Source organism: Homarus americanus, unplaced genomic scaffold (assembly GCF_018991925.1).
Source record: "Homarus americanus isolate GMGI-L3 unplaced genomic scaffold, GMGI_Hamer_2.0 scaffold19117, whole genome shotgun sequence".
Lineage (NCBI taxonomy): Eukaryota > Metazoa > Arthropoda > Malacostraca > Decapoda > Nephropidae > Homarus > Homarus americanus.
Window position 1 is genome coordinate 3736308 of NW_024754704.1, and position 23508 is coordinate 3759815.

The 23508-nt window shown below is 41.3% G+C and overlaps 1 protein-coding gene across 3 annotated transcripts in view; it reads right to left on the reverse strand.

Annotated features, from left to right (window-relative positions):
- LOC121855918 (gamma-butyrobetaine dioxygenase-like) overlaps positions 1–22342 on the reverse strand; it is a 34664-nt gene extending 12322 nt beyond the window's left edge. For 2 of the 3 annotated variants that reach the window (XR_006086863.1, XM_042351114.1), the window contains exons 1-6: positions 22006–22342; positions 11937–12069; positions 10306–10455; positions 5253–5380; positions 2612–2821; positions 680–785 (exon numbers count right to left, since the gene is read on the reverse strand). Coding sequence is in view for 2 of the 3 variants with exons in the window: in XM_042351114.1 (XP_042207048.1) it covers positions 680–785; positions 2612–2821; positions 5253–5380; positions 10306–10455; positions 11937–12069; positions 22006–22160 (882 nt within the window). In the remaining variant the exon portion in view is untranslated. The remainder of the gene's footprint in view (positions 1–679; positions 786–2611; positions 2822–5252; positions 5381–10305; positions 10456–11936; positions 12070–22005) is intronic. The other variant, XM_042351113.1, reaches the window with a different exon arrangement.
- Positions 22343–23508: the final 1166 nt, after the last annotated feature.

The window sequence follows — 23508 nt, forward strand, 5'->3', positions numbered from 1 at the left end:
AAATAGAAGAGAAAAAGATTATATTAATCTACACCACAAAGATGCCGGAAAACCAGCTTTTTGAAGTGAGACAGATTGTATGAATATGGAAACACAGAAGAAGGCAGAGCATTCCACAGTTTGGCTGTGTGAGGAAAGAAGGATGTACAGTACTATAACGGGTTATTCTAGTGTGACCGACATCCACACAGAAACAGTGGGCACGGGCAAGACGAGTGTTACGAGCCCACAGCCTTGCCGGCGGTACACAGGATGCCAAATCCACCGAACATTGTCCGTTAAAGTACCTGTAAATGAGAGAGTGAAGCAACATTGTGGCGAAGAGAAAGGGAAGAGAGATTAGCGACTCAGGGAGGAGAGTTAATAACCATAGTAGTTGGGCGCTTTAATTAGATTCAAATACAATAGTAAATCACCAAAAAATTATATTAACCAGTGACATCATATACAGGGTGTGCATAAATTACCTGACTCATTTAAAACCTATTGAGCTCAAGAATTTTGTAAATAAATTATGCTGATTTTATTATACTTGATGAAATAAATAAAAAACTTATATGTTGTTTGTCAAGTTTAATAAAAATGGTCTGTTCTATCTACAATGTAATTGAAGTTGTTAAGTACTCACTCCTGGCATGTACTCACCCCAGTCATGTAATCACCCCTGGCATATACTCACCCCAGGCTTGTACTCATAGTATGGAAGGTCGGCATGGAGCTGCAGGGGACTATCAAGGTATGCCACGTTGCTGGGATCTGGTTTGATCTTCACAGTAAAATCTTCCCTACAAAGAAATGTAATGACAATTGATGAGTTCTCCTTCAGTCATGATCTTTATTGTCCAGTATTAGTACAGGAGGAAACCAGAGTACTGAGAGGAAGCTTGCCATGTTTGGTAGGATCACACTGGATAACACCTATCTTACATCTGACCTGGGCTGGAGATTAAACCCAGGACACAGTATTGAGAGATTTGTTCATTACACCACCACCAACACTTGACCTGTGAGATGACTAAGACCATTAAACACCCTCTCCTTGTCTTTTAGACAGCCTAATTGGCAGGTACACTGTGGAAGTTGGACTTTTGTTACCTAGATTATTCAAGGCTGCTTAGATCCCAGTGTTAAAGTCAGAGGTCTATGGAAATTTCAGTTTCTCTGTGTAGACTTAGATTCATTTGCTCATGTGGTTTATAACTTTCTTTCATCATAAATTATACATCATACTCAACCCCTCAGTTGTTCTTAATCTAAGTTTCAACCATATCAAGAGAGGAGGGAGGGATTCCAGATCACATGTTTATTCCCCTCAGTTACAAAACAAGATTACATATTATATCAATCCTTCATTTATGACCTACAGGTCCTCAGTGAGGTATCAACAATATTCTTACTAGCTAGAAATCGAATGCAGGAGGCCATATCATATCACAAGCCATGGTATACTCCCCAAAGTGGAAGTACTGTAACTTGTAAATAGTACTGTGCATCTACATCTGAAGGCCATAGTCATGAAACTCAGACTCCTTAAATTTAGTCCCTTGAGATAAGGACTGCAACACAAAGCTAGACTCTTATTTCCTGAAAGAACTTTAAAACTACAGTACTCTTCAAATCAAAACATCAGAGTAATGTACAGTGATGGCCACACACATGATTTATAAATACTTGATAAAATAACATGTACTGTACTTGTTTTTGTGGGTGCTCAGTGAAAAAGTCAGGTAAATTTTTCTGCCAGCCATCTTTGCTGCATATGCCTGCTACAGTGTCCAAAAAGGGGGAGCATGTCTCTCACTCTGTAAGAGATGTTGCCTACTACCACTCTGACAGGCAGGCAAAAGAAGAAGAAAAAACTTTGCCCTTCCACAATGGTTTTCTATTGTATAGAGTAGCATAAATCTTCATATGTCTGACTCAGCAAGTTGACAAGCACTGTGCCTGTCTGCCTGCCATGTTGCCTCGAGGACCATTTGCCACCCCCCATCCATTGACTACTATTTCCAAAGGGCATTTACAAGCTGAGTTTACATCTTTGCAGTGGCCATGGACTCTTGTGTATCTACAAAACAGCTGCAGGCATGGGGGAAGCATTGAAATAAACTCCAGTGTTAGTGACCACTGCACGTCAGAGGATAGGCAAGTAAAGAATTACCATGTGAACCTTACAAGTTCCCTAATGCCATATGGAGGGTGACAGACTTATGAAACTGTCTACCAGCTGAAACTGTGGAAATAAGAGCAGTATTGGGCTTTAAAATAGCCCAAACAAAACTATCATAAAACTTCAAAGGGACACTATTAAGTTGATCCAATACAAAAGCGCTAAACCAAAATAATGTTTAGTCCAAATAAAATCTGAAAAGTTCCAACTTAAAATCTGAATAAAATAACTGGGCAAACCAAACAGTATCTACTATTAAAACTTCCATCAATAAAAATTTGTATCAAATCGTAAACATACAGTTTATTTGTAGATATTAATACTGTTATAATAAACCTGAGTATATTGACTCTAAAATTATGACTTTATAATCACTGTTAAAACATTTATGCTTACATTATACAATATCTTCTTTAACTATACAAAAGGCCAAAGTTAACTTACCCATAATGAGTCTTCTTGATGAAGCCAACTCTTTCTGCCAGTGAGCGAACATGTCCAGGTTCAGCTGGCGCTCCACTCACCAGGACAAACCCCAGCACCTCTAGCTGCTGCAGCCAAGTTAGCAAGGCTTTATCATCTGTGAGCAACTCCTGGAATGATGCCCTGGGAAGGTTCTTCAGTAACTCAGCTCCCCAGTACCTACGACCTAACCTGTATTTCAGAAGAGGAAAAGTAAATTGGATGATATCGAGTACATTACAGTATGTTATGCTGAACGAAATTTTTGAAAGCAAAGTAATACATTATTCTCTTAAAGAAAAAATTAATTCTGAAATCGTATTTTTTTGCCAAGGGCTGGGTGAGTGACATTGAAATATCCCGTTTCACTGTACACACCATGACAGTGCCCACTGTACTGTACATTACAGACCAAACTTTCGCTTGCAATAGCTGGAAGCATTACTCTTGAGGGGAGCACCCGGCTGAAAATACAATGAAAATCGGAAAATTACGAAAATTTTCAGAAAAATTCCTGAGAAAAGGTGTTGCCTATATTTGCTGACGTATTTTGATTACATAGTTCATAATATTTATGTATCTTTGCATGATTGTTCTACCCCCTTCATTTAGAGGGCCCTTCTGTTTAAGTAGCAAAAGCTGTAGAAAAGTATTTATAATATTTTTGTGTAAAGTAATACCAATCACTCGGTAAAAATCAGTATCTGGCACCTTCCTCAGCTAGCTCGCAGCAGGACGAGAGTCAGTTACCCATTAAAGAAGCGAAAGTAAGGTTCAACCGTGTGTTGCTCTTGCGCCACCTTTATTGGCCCATATCTCAAAAAGAGTTTTTCTAACATTCTAATCACTAAGGCTCGGCCATTTATGGGCCGATTCTAATAAAACAAAAACTAAGGAGCAGAATACAGTGATCCCTCGTTTAACGAACACCTCGGTTAACGTAATTTCGATTAACGAACTGCCTTCCATAAGGATCTTCAATTCGGTTAACGAAAAAAAATTCGCTTAACGAACTTCTTACGAACCGACCTCAACATGTTTTCGCTTGCACTGACCGGGCAACCAGGTTTAGTATCAGTCCGCCAATACATTAATCAGTTCTAGGGCTTAAATTCCTTACTATTTTTGTAAATATCAAGAAGTTTATACTATTCAATAATTTTAAAAGTTTAATATTCAATTTTTTAGTCATTTTAACAATTATTGAACAAAATTGAAGGTAAAGTGACTAGTTTAATGCGCGGCATCCAGCCTCTTAACACAGCAAACAGGCGTCAGTCTCTCTCTGTTTTCACTGGAGGTAACATCTTGCTTGAGACTCTCTTCAACTAAACGCTTTTTTTCTGTGTTTCCAAGCAAATTATTGGTCATTTTGAAATATATTTTATATATTGACAATATATAATGCAGTGCAGCGTTGATTTAAAGAAAATAATCTTGAATTAAACCAGAGAGCTAAAATTTTATGGGTGAAATGGCACCATGGGGTGACTTCTCTTCCACCCCAATGCCTTCTCTTCTTCCTTCTCCTCCACCCCCATTCTAAATCCCATCATCATCATCATCATCCAGGAGCCTTCTACATACACACCTCAAAGTAAGTGAACTTTTCTACCATTTTTGTTGAATTTAGGAAATTTTCGGTGAGCTGGAACCAATTACCCAAAAACCCATTGAAACAATGGTTTCGGTTAACGAACGTTTCGGTTAACGAACGACCTTCTGGAACGGATTGAGTTCGTTAACCGAGGGGCCACTGTAACATATTGTGCATGGCTGAACATATAGATTTTCCTTATATTTGGTGTGATTTATTATTTGCTGATTTATCTATAAATATTTGGAAGAAAAAATTCACACACCCAAAATGTAAGCGATAATCAGAAATATCTATATGTCATGTTCAAGAGGAGTAAATTAACTACTGTATATGTACTCCACATGAATTTCAACGTAATTTAGCGAGAAGTTACGGAGAAGTAGGATTTTGAAGGTTGATAAGAATCTAAGGGAAAAATCAGAGATTAGGCAGAACCAATTCAGGGGTATAGCAACAATGTATCTGGTGTCCTTAATTGCTGACAGGAAATGGTTATTGACAGATCAATTATTAACGAATTTCGTGCTTCAGCCGGACGCTCCCCTTAAGGATAACATAGTGCAATAAAAGCACTCACCAATTTACATCGCTAATGATCTGATACCAGTTATACAGTTTTTTTTTTTACATATTAAGAAAAAAACAGAAGGTACACACAACATTGCTAAAGCTACTAAACATGGTTTCCCTCGTGGCTTGAGACTGAAGTTACCTCTAGTAGGATGATTTGCCTGATGGAGGATGTATGACAGAAAAAAAGCTCTAAATAGTTAATTGTTCATTTCCTTTAATAATTCTATGTCAAGTCTTGCATTTGTTCCTCCTATATTTTCATAATATTATAAATTCCAGTTTAAATGTGAATTGCATTATATACAGGTGTATACTGATAATAAAACTGTCATGAAATGCTTGGTGATCTGGGACATCATATATCACATGAGTCACTTACTGAAGCCTGTATGGCCAAGAAGAGAAAATATATGAAGATGTAACTAACATCATTTAGTGGAAAGGACTAACCTGAATTTGGGTGCCTGAGCAAGGCGCCGGGTAGCATTAAATGCACGAGGATGAAGCCAGGCAGCTGAGTATGTTCCACTATGACCATCACTCCACACCACCTCTACCTGCTCACCTTCTTCCAGTACCTGGTGACAACCACTTGGTTCCTACAGATGCCTTATACAGTACTATCTACATTCTACAGTATGTCATCTCGGGATTTTTTAATTTACTACTTTAATGAAGAAATCCATTGACTTGCTTAATCCCCCTAATGAGTTTGTCCTTCATTGTCCAGTGTTAGTACAGGAGGAAACCATAGTACCCAGAGAAAACCTGCCATGTTTGGTACAGTCACAAAGACTAACTTCCTTCTCATATCTGACCCAGGGATTAAACTTGGGATGCAATAGTGAGAGGCAAGCGTGCTACAGCTGTACCACCAATACCCCAGTTATAGAATAGTGTAAAGTAGTGTACTGTACTGTACTGTACTGTACTGGGGTTTTCATACGCAAAATTGCATGTGATCTAAATTATCACTTTAGGGTTTTCATACACAAATTTGCTTATGAAGTCAAAAATTAAAATTAAATAATTTTATGTTTACGTATGAATACTAGACACGCAAGACACACATTTGGCAACGTCAGTGCAATCTGGCAACTATGCAGACTGCACTCCAAGGTCAACCACACCATCTCCCTTTTGTGTTTAAAGGAACCACATTTCCCACTCATTTTCGTGCAGCTTGTGCTGATTGCACCCAACGAAATATTAATTTTTTCAAAAATTTTCTTCTATAATTTTTTCCTATACTGTATATGTTAAATATATACGCTATATAATGGAATAAAGTTCATATTGCGGTCACATGAAATAACGAAAGTATAAAGTGATGTATAAACATTTTCATTAAGCGTAAGCAAAATTTTTTGTTCTACTTGCGCTTAGGTATAGAAATATATTTTTTATTTACAATGCTAATGCACCAAATCTCACTTTTTTATCTCAAACAGCAAGCGTGCTATGACTCATCACGTACGATTATCCCTCGTGTTGTGCAGTCAAGTGAGGTGAGGTGAGGTGAGTAACAGGTCAAACCCCGTGCGTCTCGCTGTAGAGCACCTGCCCAAACCCAAGAGTGCTAATATTAATTTGGAACAACTAAAGTTACCCCTCTTTTTATGAATGCTTTATTTATTTAATTTTAATAATGTAATGTACAAATAAAAGAGAAAAACTTTCATTTATGAAAATAATTCCCAAAGAGGATATTTGTTAAGAGCCCATTTGAAACTGCATGCCACATAGTCTACTTGAAACTGGTTCATAATTTGTTTACAATAGTGATGTATGGGGCAACTTTGTTTACACTCTGTTTACATAAATCACAAGTGGCGAGATGTTGCTGTGACCATTTATCCCATTTCTCCTTTTAATTAGAGGACAATGCATCTGGAGAAGGGCATCTACATTATAAATTCTCTCAGTCATACCACATGGTTGATACAGCAATTTCCCCTAGAAGACTATTAAAAGTCTTTGTTCAACTCAGCCTTAAAACAACAGAGCAGGATCAACTGCCTTAGTCCAGTTCCTCCGTTCAGGCAGTCCCACTCTCTATTTTCATAATGGAAGTTAACTGCTGCCCCTATATTGTTTATTGCATTTTTATTATGTCTGACGGGTGGCCACACAGTCCTCAGTGCTAATATTATGTCTCGTTAAAGTTTGTGAGGTGTATTGCAAGCGTTTACATTTATTAATGACCTAGTGTGGGGTTGGTTGGCGAGTTGTTATGCAGACCTTTGTAACTTCACTCACTGAGTGTAACTCTGCATACTGAAAAGTACAGTACAGTGGTCCCTCGGTTAACGAGCACAATCCGTTCTAGAAGGTTGCTCGTTAACCGAAAAACTCGTTAACCGAAACCATTGTTTCAATGGGTTTTGGGGTAATTGGTTCCAGCTCACCAAAAATTGCCTAAATTCAACAAAAAAGGTAGAAAAGTACACTTACTTTGAGGTGTGTATGTAGAAGGCTCCTGGATGATGATGATGATGATGATGATGATGATGATGATGATGATGGGAATTAGAATGGGGTGGAGGAGAAGGGAGAAGAGAAGGCATTGGGGTGGAAGAGAAGTCACCCCATGGCGCCATTTCACCCATAAAATTTTAGTTCTCTTGGTGTAATTCAAAATTATGTTCTTTAAATCAACACTGCACTGCATTATATGTCAATATGTAAAATAAATTTCAAAATGACCAATAATTTACTTGCAAACACAGAAAAAAAGCATTTAGTTGAAGAGAGTCTCAAGCAAGATGTTACTTCCACTGAAAAGATACAAAGACTGACGCCTGTATGGTGTGTTGGCAGGCTGGATGGCATGTTCAATAATTGTTAAAATTACTAAAAAATTTAATATTAAACTTTTAAAATTATTGAATAGTATAAACTTCTTGATATTTACTAAAATGGTAGGGAATTTAAATCCTAGAACCGATTACTGTACTGGCGGACTAATACTACAGCTGGTGGACCGCCAAATGCAAGCGAAAACATGTTCAGGTCAGCTCGTAAGAAACTCGTTAATCGAGGGATTGCTCGTTAACCGAAGTTAAGAATCTTATGGAAGGTAACTCGTTAACCGAAATCTCGTTAACCGAGGCGCTCGTTAACCGAGGGACCACTGTACTGTAGTTGTTTCTAGATGACAGAAATCTGATTAAGGCTTTTAAGAAGATACTGAAATGGAGTTGATATTGGGGATCCAGGATAGCTCTGTTCTGCTACTGGTTGGGAGAAATACAAAGCATCCCACCTTGAGAAGGTGTGTGATCTACTGGATGTCACCTTATATTTGTTTTTATGACATTAGAAGACCTTTCAGGGTTTTTCCTCTTCATTGGACTCTCAGCTGACTTGCAGAATCCATGAATGAGGATTTTTTTTAAGATATAAGAGTGTTAGTGGCACAAAGAGGCATTTACTTCTTCAACCAGTTAGGGAAATAGCCAGTCAGGCAACAACTGTTCCTCATGCTACTGTGAACACAGGTCCCTCCTGTATTTGAAAGGATTTGATTACTGGGTAGAGTACAGTACTGTATTACAATTTTTTATTTCAGTTTAGAAAATGGGGAGGAGGCAGTTATTTGTCCATCTCTGTTGGCCTATGAAACTCAAGGCAACAATTTTATAAGTAAAAATTACATTAAACAATACAGTATCTTGACTTTATAAATGAGCATAATCTTCACTAATAGCTACTCAAGCCTCATCTGGGGGCTGTACATATACTGTAGAGGTAAATATTACCTAGCTATTAAAACACTTCCAAACAGTTACAACCTTACCAGCCTCAGTCACCCATTTAACACTAAAATGATGATAATATTATACAGTATGTCACTTTATCCATCACAGAGATACAGTTGTTAAATCTATGCAACCTTATGATGATGTCCCAATATGCTGTACAGTAAGTGTACCCTTACCTCAGCATCTCTAGTTATTTGATCCCATTTAGTTTACCTACAAAGATAATAGTTACAGTATAAATTTGCTGTAGATACATTTAATTATATTTAAGACTCATCTCTATATCCTTAAAATAACAAAATTCATAATCATGTACCGGTCGTCATGAAACACTCGATGGTATTTAAGATTTATATAATAGAGGTTAACTTTATTTCACATCTTGCCATCACATTGGCAGGAAAGCTGCAGTCTCACAAACTCCACGAACCCCGCTCCTCCCTCGTACCAGCTTCTAAGAGCAGCATCACTAATTAACCAATCAGCATCATGAGTTAAATGTGACATCAGAAGTTGCCAGTTTTGGACAGAAAAGTGCTCTTGCCAGTGAACTTTGATCATTACGATTCAACTTACTTCTTACCACCACAGTGATCTTATTTATATGACTATTTACCATGGGGTTCTAGTTTAAAATCTTGTGTACGCATTTGATTTGTCCTGACTATTTTTTTTTTTTCATATTCGCCACTTATCAGCTTACTAGCCATTTGGGCGGTCTATCCAGTGTTAGTAGAGGAGGAAACCGGGGACCGGGAAACCTGTGGTGTTTGGTAGGGTCACGCTGGATAACACCCTTCTCACGTGTGTCCGGGCCGACGCTCGAACCCTTGACAGATTGGTGAGAGTTATGAAAGTTACCGCTCTACTACAATATTCACTGTAACACACTACTAATTTGTTCACAAGTAGAACTTGAGTTAACATCTTACCTAACTGTTAGATTGAATATTATTTGGATGTTCTGAGTAGGTAGTAGGCAGCTATCAAACAGGGAGGTACTACCGCCTGGGAAGATATTGGAAGCTTAATGTATTGTCTAATGGTAGACCCTGCTGCCATATGGCATCACGAAAATTGTGACCAAGTCCCAGGTTGCTCATCTGACTTTCTGCCTCATTTACACACAATTGCAGGGTCTCAATTGTTTCTCTTACTTTGACAACACAACATACATATAGTGTTTCTTACTACAGTATTGATTTTTTGTTCTTGTTTTTTCTGTATGGTTCTTTATTATTATTATTATTATTATTATTATTATTATTATTATTATTATTATTATTATTATTATTATTATTATTATTATTATTATTATTATTACAATGTTGTTATCATTATTATTTTATTATTTTACTTATATTTTTTTATTTATTATGACAAATTTGATTTACCATGAATTATTATTTTATTTTTAATTTTGTAATTTTATTATAAATTTTATTTACTATGAATTATTATTATTATTATTATTGTTATTACTACTACATTTTCTCCGCCAGGCCCCGATGTGGGTCAGTGACTTATGCCAGGGTGGGCTAATTCCCGAATCCCTGTATAAAAAACAAAAAACAAAAAACTGTAGACTAGAGGTTTCTACGATGTGACATTTATGGTACCAAAAGTGACAACATTCCCAATAGTGTGATCACAAGACTCAGTAAGATTAAAGGTCCACAGTACAGTACCAAGGACTCAATTACATACAACCATTAAACATAAGGGTTATGCTGTACTACCTGGGCAGTGTGAGGCTGAGTGTTAAGATCAAACTCCCCCATAAGATGTATGCGAGAGTTAGAGGCAGCATGAAAACAAGATGGGCACTGGCAGTTATCTCGTAGCCACACATATGGGAACACATCTGTTTCACCATCAGTCCACTTCACCTGCAAGAGTTAAGTGTTTTAAAGATTAAGAGTCATCAAAAAATGATATGTGAGATTCCACCAACTAGAAAACTTTCTGGCAGTGCTTGCTTTGTCCAGAAAGTTAAAATGCATAATACATCAGTGTAAATTATCACACAGCAATCCACTAAACTGTTCCAAAATCCTAACCCCCACCCCCCCAAAGTTCCCCAGACAATCAGCTGAGCTTCATGATCACTGGGAAGGTTCACTTGCATCCTCTTACTCCAGTAAACCATTAATAAAAATTCAAATGCTTAAATTCTCACATGATCTTGTTGAAAATATAAAATACAGTATAGTGTAATAAATACACAGTGTAACTGAATAAATATTCATCATCATCATCATCATCATCATCATCGTAATACTAATTTCCTGACTTGTGTGAGTTAGCTGTGATTACCTGATGGCATGGTGACCTGGTTGCCATCAGTCAAATTTGAAGGATGTTCAGTGACCTGATGCCTTTCCTATCACCAATCCACTTTTAAAGAGTGGGAACTGGGCATTATATGTAAGACATCCAACAACTCTCTTAGATAACAATCTTAGATAACAAGGTAGAGCTGCTACTCCCTGAGGTAACCAAAGATTACCCTCTTACCTGCAAAATATCCCACTCAGGTGATTAAGGCTGATCACCTGAACCCCCAATGTAAATTTTTTTACTGAATTAATATTCTTTTCTATCTGGTGATGGAAGAGACGGACCTGGAGTCATCATTAATAACCTAAATCAAAGGCAAAATCTGTGCAATGAAAACACCTAAATTCTCTGACCCCCAGAAGTCAACCCTCTGTCAGCACAATACTAAACTTAATTTTCTGGGATGCCAGTGGGATTCTGCTGACTGACTACATGTCAAAAAAAATATCACTGTTGATTATTCTGCTGACTAAATGTGTGAAAATTCTACCATGTCATCTAGGAAAAATATTTGAAAATACTGTGCTGGCTAGAGGTGTGCTCCTGAAACAACAATGCATCAGTCCACAAATCCTGTGCTACACAGATTTCTATGAATGTGGTTTAGAACATCTCAACCATCCTCCCTACTGATCTGATCTGACCCCAGATGACTATAATCTTTTCAAAACCTTAAATTCCATTTCTGAGGTTGCTGCTTTCTGCATGATGAGGAGCTGAAGGAGGCTACTGAGGCATGATTTGATGAGCAGTGTACTTAAGTCAGGGGAGACTATGCTGAAAAAATATAAGTTGTGGTTCTGCCTTTTTATCTTTTACTGCACCCAATTTGCAAAACCTTTTGGCCTCATATTTAGGCAGAGATGAGTACACTCACTAAGACATATGCATTTTCTGAAAAAGTTGACTTCTATAGTCCTAAGATGCTTTTGTGAATTTTCAATTTTCGTCAGTTCATTTATCTGTTTATTGCCTGAGAAAAACATAGCATAATTCATATGGTTCACTGTAAATATCTATAAATGATTACCTCAAGCATGGCTGTCTTGTGATTCACAGAGGCATGAGTGACTGTCACAGCAGGTGCCTCTGTAACTCTTCTCACTCCCTGGTCCTCCCATGATTTCTTGGCACCTTGTCCAGATACACAGCAAGATCTGGAGCTGTACAGGGAAAACTTAAGTACAGTAAGCAAATGTAAACATGTATATCAACGTCTAAATAAAACAAAAAATCTTTACAGAGTATTTAAAAAAAAATAATTAAAAGTCAAAAAAAAAAACTCGGTAGAAATCAGTTGAATTAAAAATTTTGGTAAGTAAACAATAAAAATCACAAAAAAATGTAAATCTCTAAATAGCATGTACAGTAAAACAGTCAAAAAGCATTTTATTCATCTTCAAATCCTGCGAAGTCGTCACTGTTGGATTCATCGCCAAGCTCTGAATCATCACTACTGTCAGTCTTGTACAACAAGTTGTCTTCAGTACCATCCATAGCATTACTGATACCACATTTTTTGAAAGACTTAACGATAACTTTAGTTTTAATATCACACCATGACTTCAGCACCCATTCACACACTTCAGATATTGATGGACGTTTCATCCTTCCAGTCAGCGTCATATCATGATTCCCCTCTGTCATCCATTTATTCCATTGCTCCCTCATGTTATTCTTAAAGGGTTTATTAATGCTGACATCGAGCGGCTGTAACTGGGAAGTCGGGCCACCAGGAAATACTGCCTGCTGTGTGTTGAGCCCCTTTGCTAGCCTTTTGGTGTTTTCAGTCCTGTGAGCACTAAACTGATCCCATACTAGCAGTGAATTCTTTCGTAGCAGGCCACCACGACACTTGGACCACACTTTATCCAACCATACCTTGACACCTTCTTCATCCATCCATCCCTTGGGTTGTACAATGAAATGAATTCCATTTGGCAGTTTTCCTTCGGTAATGTGTTTCTCTTGAAAATTAACAGAGGCGGTTGTTTGGTCCCGTCGGCACAGCAAGCTAAAACTACAGTGTAGTGAGTCTTCATGTCCAGTGGTTTTAACAATCATCGATTTCATCCCTTTTACATTTACACTTTTATTAGATGGCACATCAAAAGTCAAAGGTACTTCATCCATAGGCATTCAAGTATCAGTAGGTTCTCAAATTTCACGAGTTTTTAATTCAACGTTTTTTATTTGGGCGCAAACAAAAAAAAGAACACTACACAATTTCAAATTTCGACAGCAGAAACTTGAATTTCGACGGGTTTGAGAGTGCAAAATGAACAATAAAATTCATTAATAATACGTATTACCGTATATTAAAACATACGAGAAGACGAGACGGCATTGTTTTCGTTAATGTTTACAAAACTAGTGACTGAATGGTTCTACGTATACAGTAAAACTGAAGAAAATAAGACCCTGGTTGTAGCTGTAGTAAAATTAATGTAAATAAATTAATATGGTTGTTTTAAGTACAGTGGTCCCTCGGTTAACGAGCACAATCCGTTCTAGAAGGTTGCTCGTTAACCGAAAAACTCGTTAACCGAAAAACTCGTTAACCGAAACCATTGTTTCAATGGGTTTTTGGGTAATTGGTTCCAGCTCACCGAAAATTGCCTAAATTCAACAAAAAATGTAGAAAAGTACACTTACTTTGAGATGTGTATGTAGAAGGCTCCTGGATGATAATGATGATGATGGGAATTAGAATGGGGGTGGAGGAAAAGGGAGAAGAGAAGGCAGTGAGGGTGGAAGAGAAGTCACCCCATGCCGCCATTTCACCCATAAAATTTTAGTTCAGTTGGTGTAATTCAAAACTATCTTCTTTAAATCAACACTGCACTGCACTATATATTATCAATATGTAAAATATATTTCAAAATGACCAATAATTTGACTGGAAACACAGAAAAAAGCATTTATGTTGAAGAGTCTCAAACAAGATGTTCCTTCCTCTGAACTGGTAAACAAACTGATGCCAAGCTGGTGTGTTGAGAGGCTTTTTGGCGCGCAAAAAATAGTTTCCTGTACTTCAATTATGTTCAATAATTGTTAAAATTACTACAAAATTTAATATAAAACTTTTAAAATTATTGAATAGTACAACCATCTTGATATTTACTAAAATGGTAAGGAATTTAAGCCCTAAAACCGATTAATGTATTGGCGGACTAATACTACAGCTGGTGGGCAGCTAAATGCAGGCGAAAGCAAGTTGGAAAAAATTCGTAAGGAATTCGTTAACCGAGGGTTTGCTTGTTAACCGAAGTGAGGAATCTTATGGAAGGTAATTCGTTAACCGAAATTTCGTTACCCGAGGCGCTTGTTAACCAAGGGATCACTGTATTCAATATAATTCAATTAATTAATTGAGTTGTTGGAAGTCAAAATTCAGTGAAGCCAGAAATATTATAAAATATAGATAATAAAGGGAAACAAATAAATACCAGTCCAGTGCATAAGTGGTATATTAGGCTAGTAAACTGATAATTCAATTAATTAATTTAGTTTTTAAAATTTACTGGTAAACATAAAAGTCCTTCAGTTTTTTAGTGAAAATTAAATAGTAAATTCAATGGTGTGCAGAATGAACCTGGTAGAGGTGTGGTTATATTAGTGAGGAATTCTCTTATTTCTCTTGTAGACAATGTAAATTTCCATTTGTATGATAAAGCGGTATGGTGTAAGATCATTATGAAAAGGAAAAATATACTAATTGGTGCTGTGTATAGGGCTCCTATTACAAGTCGTGAGAAGAATCTTTTATTGAATCACCTAACCAAGTTGTTTCCTTTCCTCGTGGATGTAGTGTTAAATCTCCTTGTTTTGCTCTACTAAGATACTATTCCTGTTGTAAATATGTCTTCTCGTGGATGTTTGAACAATCCAAACGTATTCTGCTGCAAATGTGGGTGCTTTGTTGTGCATAAGCAACGAAAAGAAATACCTGTAATCGCATTCGTGGAAAATGCATATTTTACCTACTTTGGAGTGAAAATAGGTGATTTAGAGAAACCATGGGCACCACATAAAGTATGTCGCTCTTGTGTTGAAGGTTTAAGACTGTAGAAATATGGTAAGAAAAATTTTATGCCATTTGGAGTCCCTATGATATGGCGGGAGCCTAAAAATCATGGTGATGACTGTTATTTTTGTTCTGTGAAGATAGAAGGATAAAATGCAAAAAAATAAACAAGGAATCATTTATCCCAAGATTCCATCTGACATGAGACCAGTGCCACATGGTCCTGAGGTTCCAGTCCCCATTCTGCCAGATGTGTTGCAGTCAGTGTCATCAGAATCTTCCGTTACCTGACGATAAATCAGGTAACGGAAGTGATGTTTATCAACCTGAAGATATAAGTGATGTACCGGAGGTGTTTACCCAGAGTGAACTTATCGATATGGTTAGGGATTTGAATTTACTAAAGGAGTCTGCTGAACTTTTAGGATCTAGGTTGAAACTAAAGAAGTTATTGACCAAAGGGACATATTTTTCATGGTATAGGCTGTCATGATCGTAATGACGGCTAACCTGTTAAACTAATGATCCATATTACGCTTACACGTCCACAAAACCTTCTGAGTCTCCCAGTGGAAATGTCCTCTGTTCTCCCTGTTTCTTTGATGACGTCATCGAGATGTCGTATGTTTGTTGACTGTAGTTGTAAACTTTTTCGGCTACCGAGAACCTGTAAACGTTTTTTTTTTCACCTACGATTAGCAGAGACTCTGATAATCATAGTGAAATTGTGGTAGGGAGGTTAACTGAGGAATTAGTTAATATTCTGAAGGGAACTTTTAAAATCTGCCTCGGGTGTTGTAGCAAGGCGTTGCGTGTTGAGACCTGTTGCCATCCTACCTTTTGTGATCAATTTAATTCTTGCTTTTGATTGCTCAGTCAGAGCATTGTTTGTAAAGATAATAGTTGGGAATGAAACTGAGTTCGTAGTCTCAGTTTCAAACGTCAGAGTGTTACAGTAACGTAATTCAGTGAAATGGTTGAGTAGGTGGAATCTGTGACTTTAGCGGGGGTGGAAGGCGGCGGTTGGTTTTCAAAATCAGTGAGCCGCCACGCCTCCCTCCCATAGGTAGGTCACTCCACCTTCTCCGTGTTGTAATTCGCCATTTTTAAGTGATTTGACCTAATTAATAGTTTGTACAAGTGTTAAAGTAACGTAGTTAATGTGCTTTGAGTGAAGTATTTTATGTCCTTACTTAATGCCCCTTTGAAACGTTGAGGTTCGTTATACACCGTGAGTGAGCTGTCATGCTTCCCTCCCACAGGTCCCTAACGCATCCTAGGCCGTGTCTGTAGCGAGGATGACGCATCCACTAGTCTTGGGAGATGTCTGAGGTCCAGTGGAGACGGGTGTCCCCTTGAACCCCGACCGTCAGAAGCTCCACTACCACCCATGGGCCCCATAGGGCGTAGTATTTCCCTTAACGCCCTGCCCCTGTGGTGAACCCGGATCTTCAAGCCCCCAACTACTGCCAGCCCCATCATTGGTGGATGAGTACAGTACATAACACGGTGGGGCTGTTGGTGTGGTGGTGTTAGTTCACCGGAATTATCGGAGTTTGTTGGAAGGTGTCACTTGGTGATGAGACTCCCAGGGCAACCCCTGGAGTATTGCCCCTGAGGTACTGAGTGTTGTACTGGCAGGTGCCACTGGTTTTATTGGTACTAAGGTGCTGCAAGACTTTATGTGCATTTTGGTGTGGGTACACCCAGTAGTGGTGCAAGTAAATTGAGCCTGAGGGCATGGTACCAGGGGTTCCTGTTTTGGGTGAATACAGCGTCTTTTCTGTAACCATTTTTGTGTTTATTAAACATTGCATTTGTATGTGGGTCTATGATTCACCTATAGTATTCACCGTTGTTCTCCCCCTAATACTCGATACTATATTTACATGTACCCATGGGCCTGTAGGGTTTCGTGATATAATGTTGTCTAGCACTCAGGATAGATGGAAACTCTAAGGTGGTGGTTTTCTTATATAATATAAGTTATATGGTAGACAGTCTGGTGCTGGAGATGCCGTGTGGTGAGGAGCTGCTCAGTAGACACGTTCGGTGAGTAGCGTGTTGAAGGAGGTAGATGTGCAGGAGCTTCGTTAGAGAAGATGTTGCCTGTTGCTGGCCTCCAGGTTGAATGAGAACGGGACAGTGAGGAGCTTGCTTGGAGGAGGTGTTGCGTGTTCAGGAACCGAGAGCAGAATGAGAGAGCTGGTTGGTGAGGACGCTCAGAGAAGGACAGCTGGTGGGTCGCCATGCTCGCCGGCGGGAGCGAGGACCGCCAGGCAGGAGGAGGAGAAGCGAGGGCCGCCAGGCAGCGGCGGAGGAGGAGGTGTTGCGTGTTCAAGAAGAGAGGCCAGAATGAATCTCAATGGAGAGACAGAGCTTATATACACAGCCACCGGAAGTAAACTCGCCAGTTTCTCGACTCGGTTGCTAGGGAAGACGTGGCTGGTTGCTAGGATACTGTGGCATCTGGTGACGCCCCCCCCTGGGCCGCTCGTTTGGTTGCTAGGGAAGATGTAGCAGGTGGCATGCGGCTACGCAGTTGTAGGGGAGACGTCCACTACAATACTCCCCCTTCCCTCCAGGCGGTGTAGGAGACTTGTTGTCTGTAGAGTTGCTTAGCACATGTGAGGCAGAACGGGCGGTGCATGCCTCATGTGAGACAACGGCGATGGCGTGGATGAGCCGGTCGCTGGATACAACTGTCTATATACACACTATCTGTGGGAGAAGAGAGGGAGAAAAAGGGTGTGTGGAGGCGATGAATGTTGTGCTTCCCTCACGGCAGGTACAGAGTCGTCAGATGCGCCTGCTGGGGTGTGTGGGCCTGGGTCAGGAGCAGGGGCTGCGTCAGCAGAAGCGGATGAGGGCTCGTGACAGCAGCTGGGTCCACGACAGCAGCAGGGTGCAGGACATTAGCAGGGAGTACCTGAGGGAGAAAAAGGGTGTGTGGAGGCGATGAATGTTGTGCTTCCCTCACGGCAGGTACAGAGTCGTCAGATGCGCCTGCTGCGGTGTGTGGGCCTGGGTCAGGAGCAGGGGCTGCGTTAGCAGAAGCGGATAAGGGCTCGTGACAGCAGCTGGGTCCACGACAGCAGCAGGGTGCAGGACATTAGCAGGGTGTACCTGAGGGAGAAAAGAGGGGTGTGTGGGTCCGCACTCAGGAACAGAGGCCGCGTCAGGGGCGGCAGGGGTTACTGCTGGGCCGGGGTCGGCGTCTGAGGCAGGACGGGTGTGCTGGGGTCGGTAGGATGTGGTGCTTGGGGCAGGAAGAGGAGCTGGTGTCTGCTTAGAGTAGCAGAGCTTCTTCTGTGTGGATAAGCCAGTCTTCTATGCTGCTTGAAGACTGGGAGCGTGATCAGTTTCTCCTCCATCCTGTGTGAGTGCGAATCTCCGGGGGTCACCATTTGTAGGGTTTCGTGATATTATGTTGTCTAGCACTCAGGATGGATGGAAACTCTAAGGTGGTGGTTTTCTTATATAATATAAGTTATATGGTAGACAGTCTGGTGCTGGAGATGCCGTGTGGTGAGGAGCTGCTCAGTAGACACGTTCGGTGAGTAGCGTGTTGAAGGAGGTAGATGTGCAGGAGCTTCGTTAGAGAAGATGTTGCCTGTTGCTGGCCTCCAGGTTGAATGAGAACGGGACAGCGAGGAGCTTGCTTGGAGGAGGTGTTGCTTGTTCAGGAACCGAGAGCAGAATGAGAGAGCTGGTTGGTGAGGACGCTCAGAGAAGGACAGCTGGTGGGTCGCCATGCTCGCCGGCGGGAGCGAGGACTGCCAGGCAGGCGGAGGAGAAGCGAGGGCCGCCAGGCAACGGCGGAGGAGGTGTTGCGTGTTCAAGAAGAGAGGCTAGAATGAATCTTAATGGAGAGACAGTGCTTATATACACAGCAGCCGGAAGTAAACCCGCCGGTTTCTCGACTCCGTTGCTAGGGAAGACGTGGCTGGTTGCTAGGATACTGTGGCATCTGGTGACCCCCTGGGCCGCTCGTTTGGTTGCTAGGATACTGTCGCATTGGAATACGGCTAAGCAGTTGTAGGGGAGACGTCCACTACAGGCCTTTCTCTCACGTCACGCTACCAGGTCAGAGTATCAACATACCTAAGTAGTAAGAGTGCCAAGCCCTCGCAGGGTGGCAGCTAGTTGTTGTTCATACCCCCCCCCCCCTTACAAGGCAACGTGAACAAGAATTAGTTAAATAAAAAATTTCAGAGGAAGGCTCCTTGGTTTATTGTAATAATGTGTCTGCTTTAATTAACTACAGTATTTTGGCATTACCTATGCAGCTACTGAATGGAGGTTGTTCATTGATTTTTCAAAAACATGTCTCAAAGGAGTTTTACTTCATAATAGAAATGTATTTTCATCAATTCCTGTGGCTCACTCTGTTCATCTTAAGGAAATTTATGAAAATTTTTACATAGTTCTAGAGAAAGTTCATTATAAAGATCGTGGTTGGTTGGTTTGTAGAGATTTCAAAGCCAATGCTTTGTTGCTTGGTCAACAGAGTGGATACACGAAAATGCCATGATTTTTGTGTGAGTGGGACAGCAGAGCAAGACGTGAACATTGTGACAAAAACACTGGTCACCTAGACAAGCTCTTGCGCCAGGTTCAAAAAATATTCTACATGAACCATTGACTGACCCTAAAAAAGTCATGTTGCCTCCTTTGTATATTAAATTAGGGTTAATGAAACAATTGATTGGTTGCGAGTCCATGACGTAATTACTATTTTCTATAATATGTCTGGTGAGGGATAACGAAGATCCCAGATACAGTAATTATATCAGAGTAGTCCTCATACTCGGTGAATTTCATTGTTCCTGTCATTAGTTTTATAAATTTCTGAATAATAAACACTGCATTATACACCATTCAGAGTGTTATATGAGATTGTCGGGTACGGGTTTTTGGTTCACACTCAGAATGGGATGGAGAAAGGAAACTCACAATGTGCTCACTATATACATATTGTATTGGATGTACAATGCAGCTTGTTGCTGGGTAGGTAGCATGGTAATAAGCATTGAGTAGAGAAAGCTGGTTGGTGAGGGTGCCAGAGGAGGGCATGCGGCTTGAGGGACGCCAAGGTGGCGAGGGTGCGGGAGCCTCCAGGCTGGCGCGGAGGAGGTGTTGCTTGCTGGTGGCACTGTGTAGAACGAGAGCGGTCACAGCGGTGTCAGGCCTTATAAGGCGGGGGTAGGCGTGGGTAGATAGTTGACCCCCGCTCCGTGGGCGGCGCTGGAGGCGTAGGCTGGGGAATTCGAGAAGGTTCGGTGCTTGTAGGGGAGGAATCCACTACAATACTCCCTTCCCCTCCGGGCGCGGCGGGAGGCTGGAGGTTGGCAGGGTTGCGTGCCACATGTGAGGCAGAATGGGCTGTGCATGCCACATGGGAGACACAACGTCGAGGGCGTGGATGAGCCGGCCACTAGGGGGGACAGCTCTGTCTAGATACACGAGATCTGTGGGAGAAAAGAGGGGGAAGGAGGGTTGTGGAGGCGATGAATGTTGTCCTTCCCTCGCGACAGGTACAGCGTCCTCAGATGCGCCTGCTGGGGTGTGTGGGCCTGGGTCAGGAGCAGGGGCTGTGTTAGGAAGAGTGTCCATGACAGCAGCAGGGTGCATGACAGCAGCAGGGTCCACAACAGCACCAGGGTGCAGGACAGTAGCAGGGGGTACCTGAGGGAGAAAAGAGGGGTGTGGGTCCGCGCCAGAAACAGGGGCCGCATCAGTAGGAGCAGCAGGGGGTACTGCTGGGCTGGGGGCGGCGTCTGAGGCAGGACGGGTGTGTTGGGGTCGGTAGGACGTGGTGCTTGGGGCAGGAAGAGGAGCTGGTGTCTGCTTAGAGTAGCAGAGCTGCTCTAGGGTGTCTAACCTGCGGTGTAGAGACAGTAGTTGTAGAGCCGATGAGAGCTACCTCTGCGTGGGTAAGCCAGTCTTCCATGTTGCTTGAAGACTGGGAGAATGATCAGTTTCTCCTCCATCTTGTGTGAGTGCGAATCTCCGGGAGTCACCATTTGTGGGGGTATGAAATATTGGTTCACACTCAGGAAGGGATGGAGAAAGGAAACTCACAATGTGCTCACTGTATACATATTGTATTGGGTGTACAATGCAGCTTGTTGCTGGGTAGGTAGCATGGTAATAAGCATTGAGTAGAGAGAGCTGGGTGGTGAGGGTGCCCAGAGGAGGGACACGCGGCTTGAGGGACGCCAAGGTCGCTGGCAGGAACGGCAGCTGCCAGGCTGGCGCGGAGGAGGAGGTGTTGCTGGCTGGTGGCACTGTGTAGAAAGAGGCTGGTCACAGCGGTGTCAGGCCTTATAAGGCGGGGGTAGGCGTGGGTAGATAGTTGAACCCCGCTCCGTGGGCGGCACTGGAGGCGTAGGCTGGGGAATTTGAGAAGGTTCGGTGCTTGTAGGGGAGGAATCCACTACAACCCGTTGTAAACTCTACTCTGTAATCCTTTTGCGCTACCGCTCACAGGATGAGTGTGGGGTGCACAATAAAGAAGCCACTGTAAGCGGCAAAATCAAAATCAATCTGAGGCGACGGATTGGCGGTGAGTGGTACTGGACATACGCGGAGATTTAAATCATTGTTAATAATGATACATTTGAATTTTTGTGTGTCTGTATTTAATGTTTTTCCTTTCACCTAAACTCTCCTAAAGGCTGTCGTTACCCCCGTTGAATGAGAAATTACCCCCAGTGGGGTAATTTACCCCTATTTGGGAATCTAAGCAGAACCAACTTCAACTGAGATTGACTGCAAGTTGTCGTTTCTTTTAATATACTTAAAATCATCAAAACCATAAGTACAGCAAAAATAAAGAAAATCAACAAACACCTTCTAATGATAAAAGTTTCATTAACATTTACCATCCTATATATTAACCGTCAATATCATATATCGAGTCAATATTATTGAACGTGTGTGAGCAGCTTAACAGAGACGTGACAAACTACCAAAGCAGTGTAGAGAAATTTTCTAAACTTGTTGCTAAGACCAGACCACTTTCACTTTCCAAACACGAATAAGATAAATTATTGCTAGGGTTACTCACCTGAGGCAAATGGGTACGTCTGACTTTGAGAGGATATTTGAAGATACAACAGCAGAACGAAGTCCAGCAGTGATATCACCCCACCCCATGAAGCGGCGATATGAAGCTCCAGAAGCTCCACCCACCAACAGTCTTCGCATAACCTGCGCAGTCATCTCAATTTTCCTCTTCACTTTTTTAATATGCAGTAGACATGAATCAAGTTATACAGTATACTGTAACTGGTGTCCAGTCTCAAAATAATTCTGCTGCGCAGTACATAAGAACATAAGAATGGAGGAAACTGCAGCGGGCCTATTGACCCATACTGTTCAATATTTGTAAACAAAGATAAACAGTATTACCAGTCCTGAACCAGGCCTCTCTACATAGCGAAAAGCTGTAGCGTACTGTTGTAGCAGGTTGTTAGGGTCTCTTATTTGGCCTCACAACGTACGTACATGTAATATATCCAACACTCAGGATTGAGGTAGAATAGAAAGTCACAATGTGTTTCCCGTAATATATATTGTTGCACAGCACAGTGTTAAAGAGATACTAGGTTGGGCGATGCTTGCTCAGAGTTCCTGTAGGGCGAGGAGCTTTCTGAAGGAGCGCGTGGTGTGGAGCTGTTTAAGTTTAACAAATTTATTGGCAGAGCGTGTAGTACAGTTTGCCTATTCTAAGTAATTCAGTCAGGTCTTGACACTGAGGGTGGTATCACTTCTCACTGCCACGCAGGACAGAGGTTCGTACACAAAGAGATACATCATATTCATTGACAGTACATATACATATATGTAAACACACACACACACATATACATACATATACAGTACATATATACATACTCATATACATGTACATATACAGTATATACACACACGCACACATACATACATATACGTCGGTCAGATTCATGTGGGTAATGCCACTGTTCACTGCCATGCAGGACAGAGGTTCGTACACAAAGAAGGAAATACTGTACATCATATTCATTAGCAGTATATATAGGTCAGTGGATCACATACATTGGAGTCTTTTACTTTTTACTTTTATCCTCTTCGCCACTGATCGGCTTGTTAGCCGCTTGGGCGATCGGTCACGACTCTTTTCCTTTATATTCTTCACCAAAAGGTCGGCTCGCTAGCCGCCCGGGCGATCGGTCACGTCTCTGTCACGCACTGTTGGCAAATACTGGGCATGCACCGGCTCCTGAATGTACCTGAACCCGCTCCAGTGTTGGTCAAGTCTTCTCTTGAAAGAGCTCACACTCGGTGCCGTCACAACACTTTCTGGTAGATTGTTCCAAGAGTTTACAACCCTCACTCCGAAAAAGTTTGCCCTCACGGTTTTCCGGACTTGCGGCTTCTTCAATCTTGAGCTGTGACCCCTTGTGGGGCGAGCGTCCGCCAGCTCCAAGTAAGGACACTCAACTGAGTAGTGCCCCCTGAGATGCTTATAAACCTCAACTAGGTCCCCCCTTGCCCGTCTGTAGTATAAGCTAGGCAAGTTCAGGCGCTC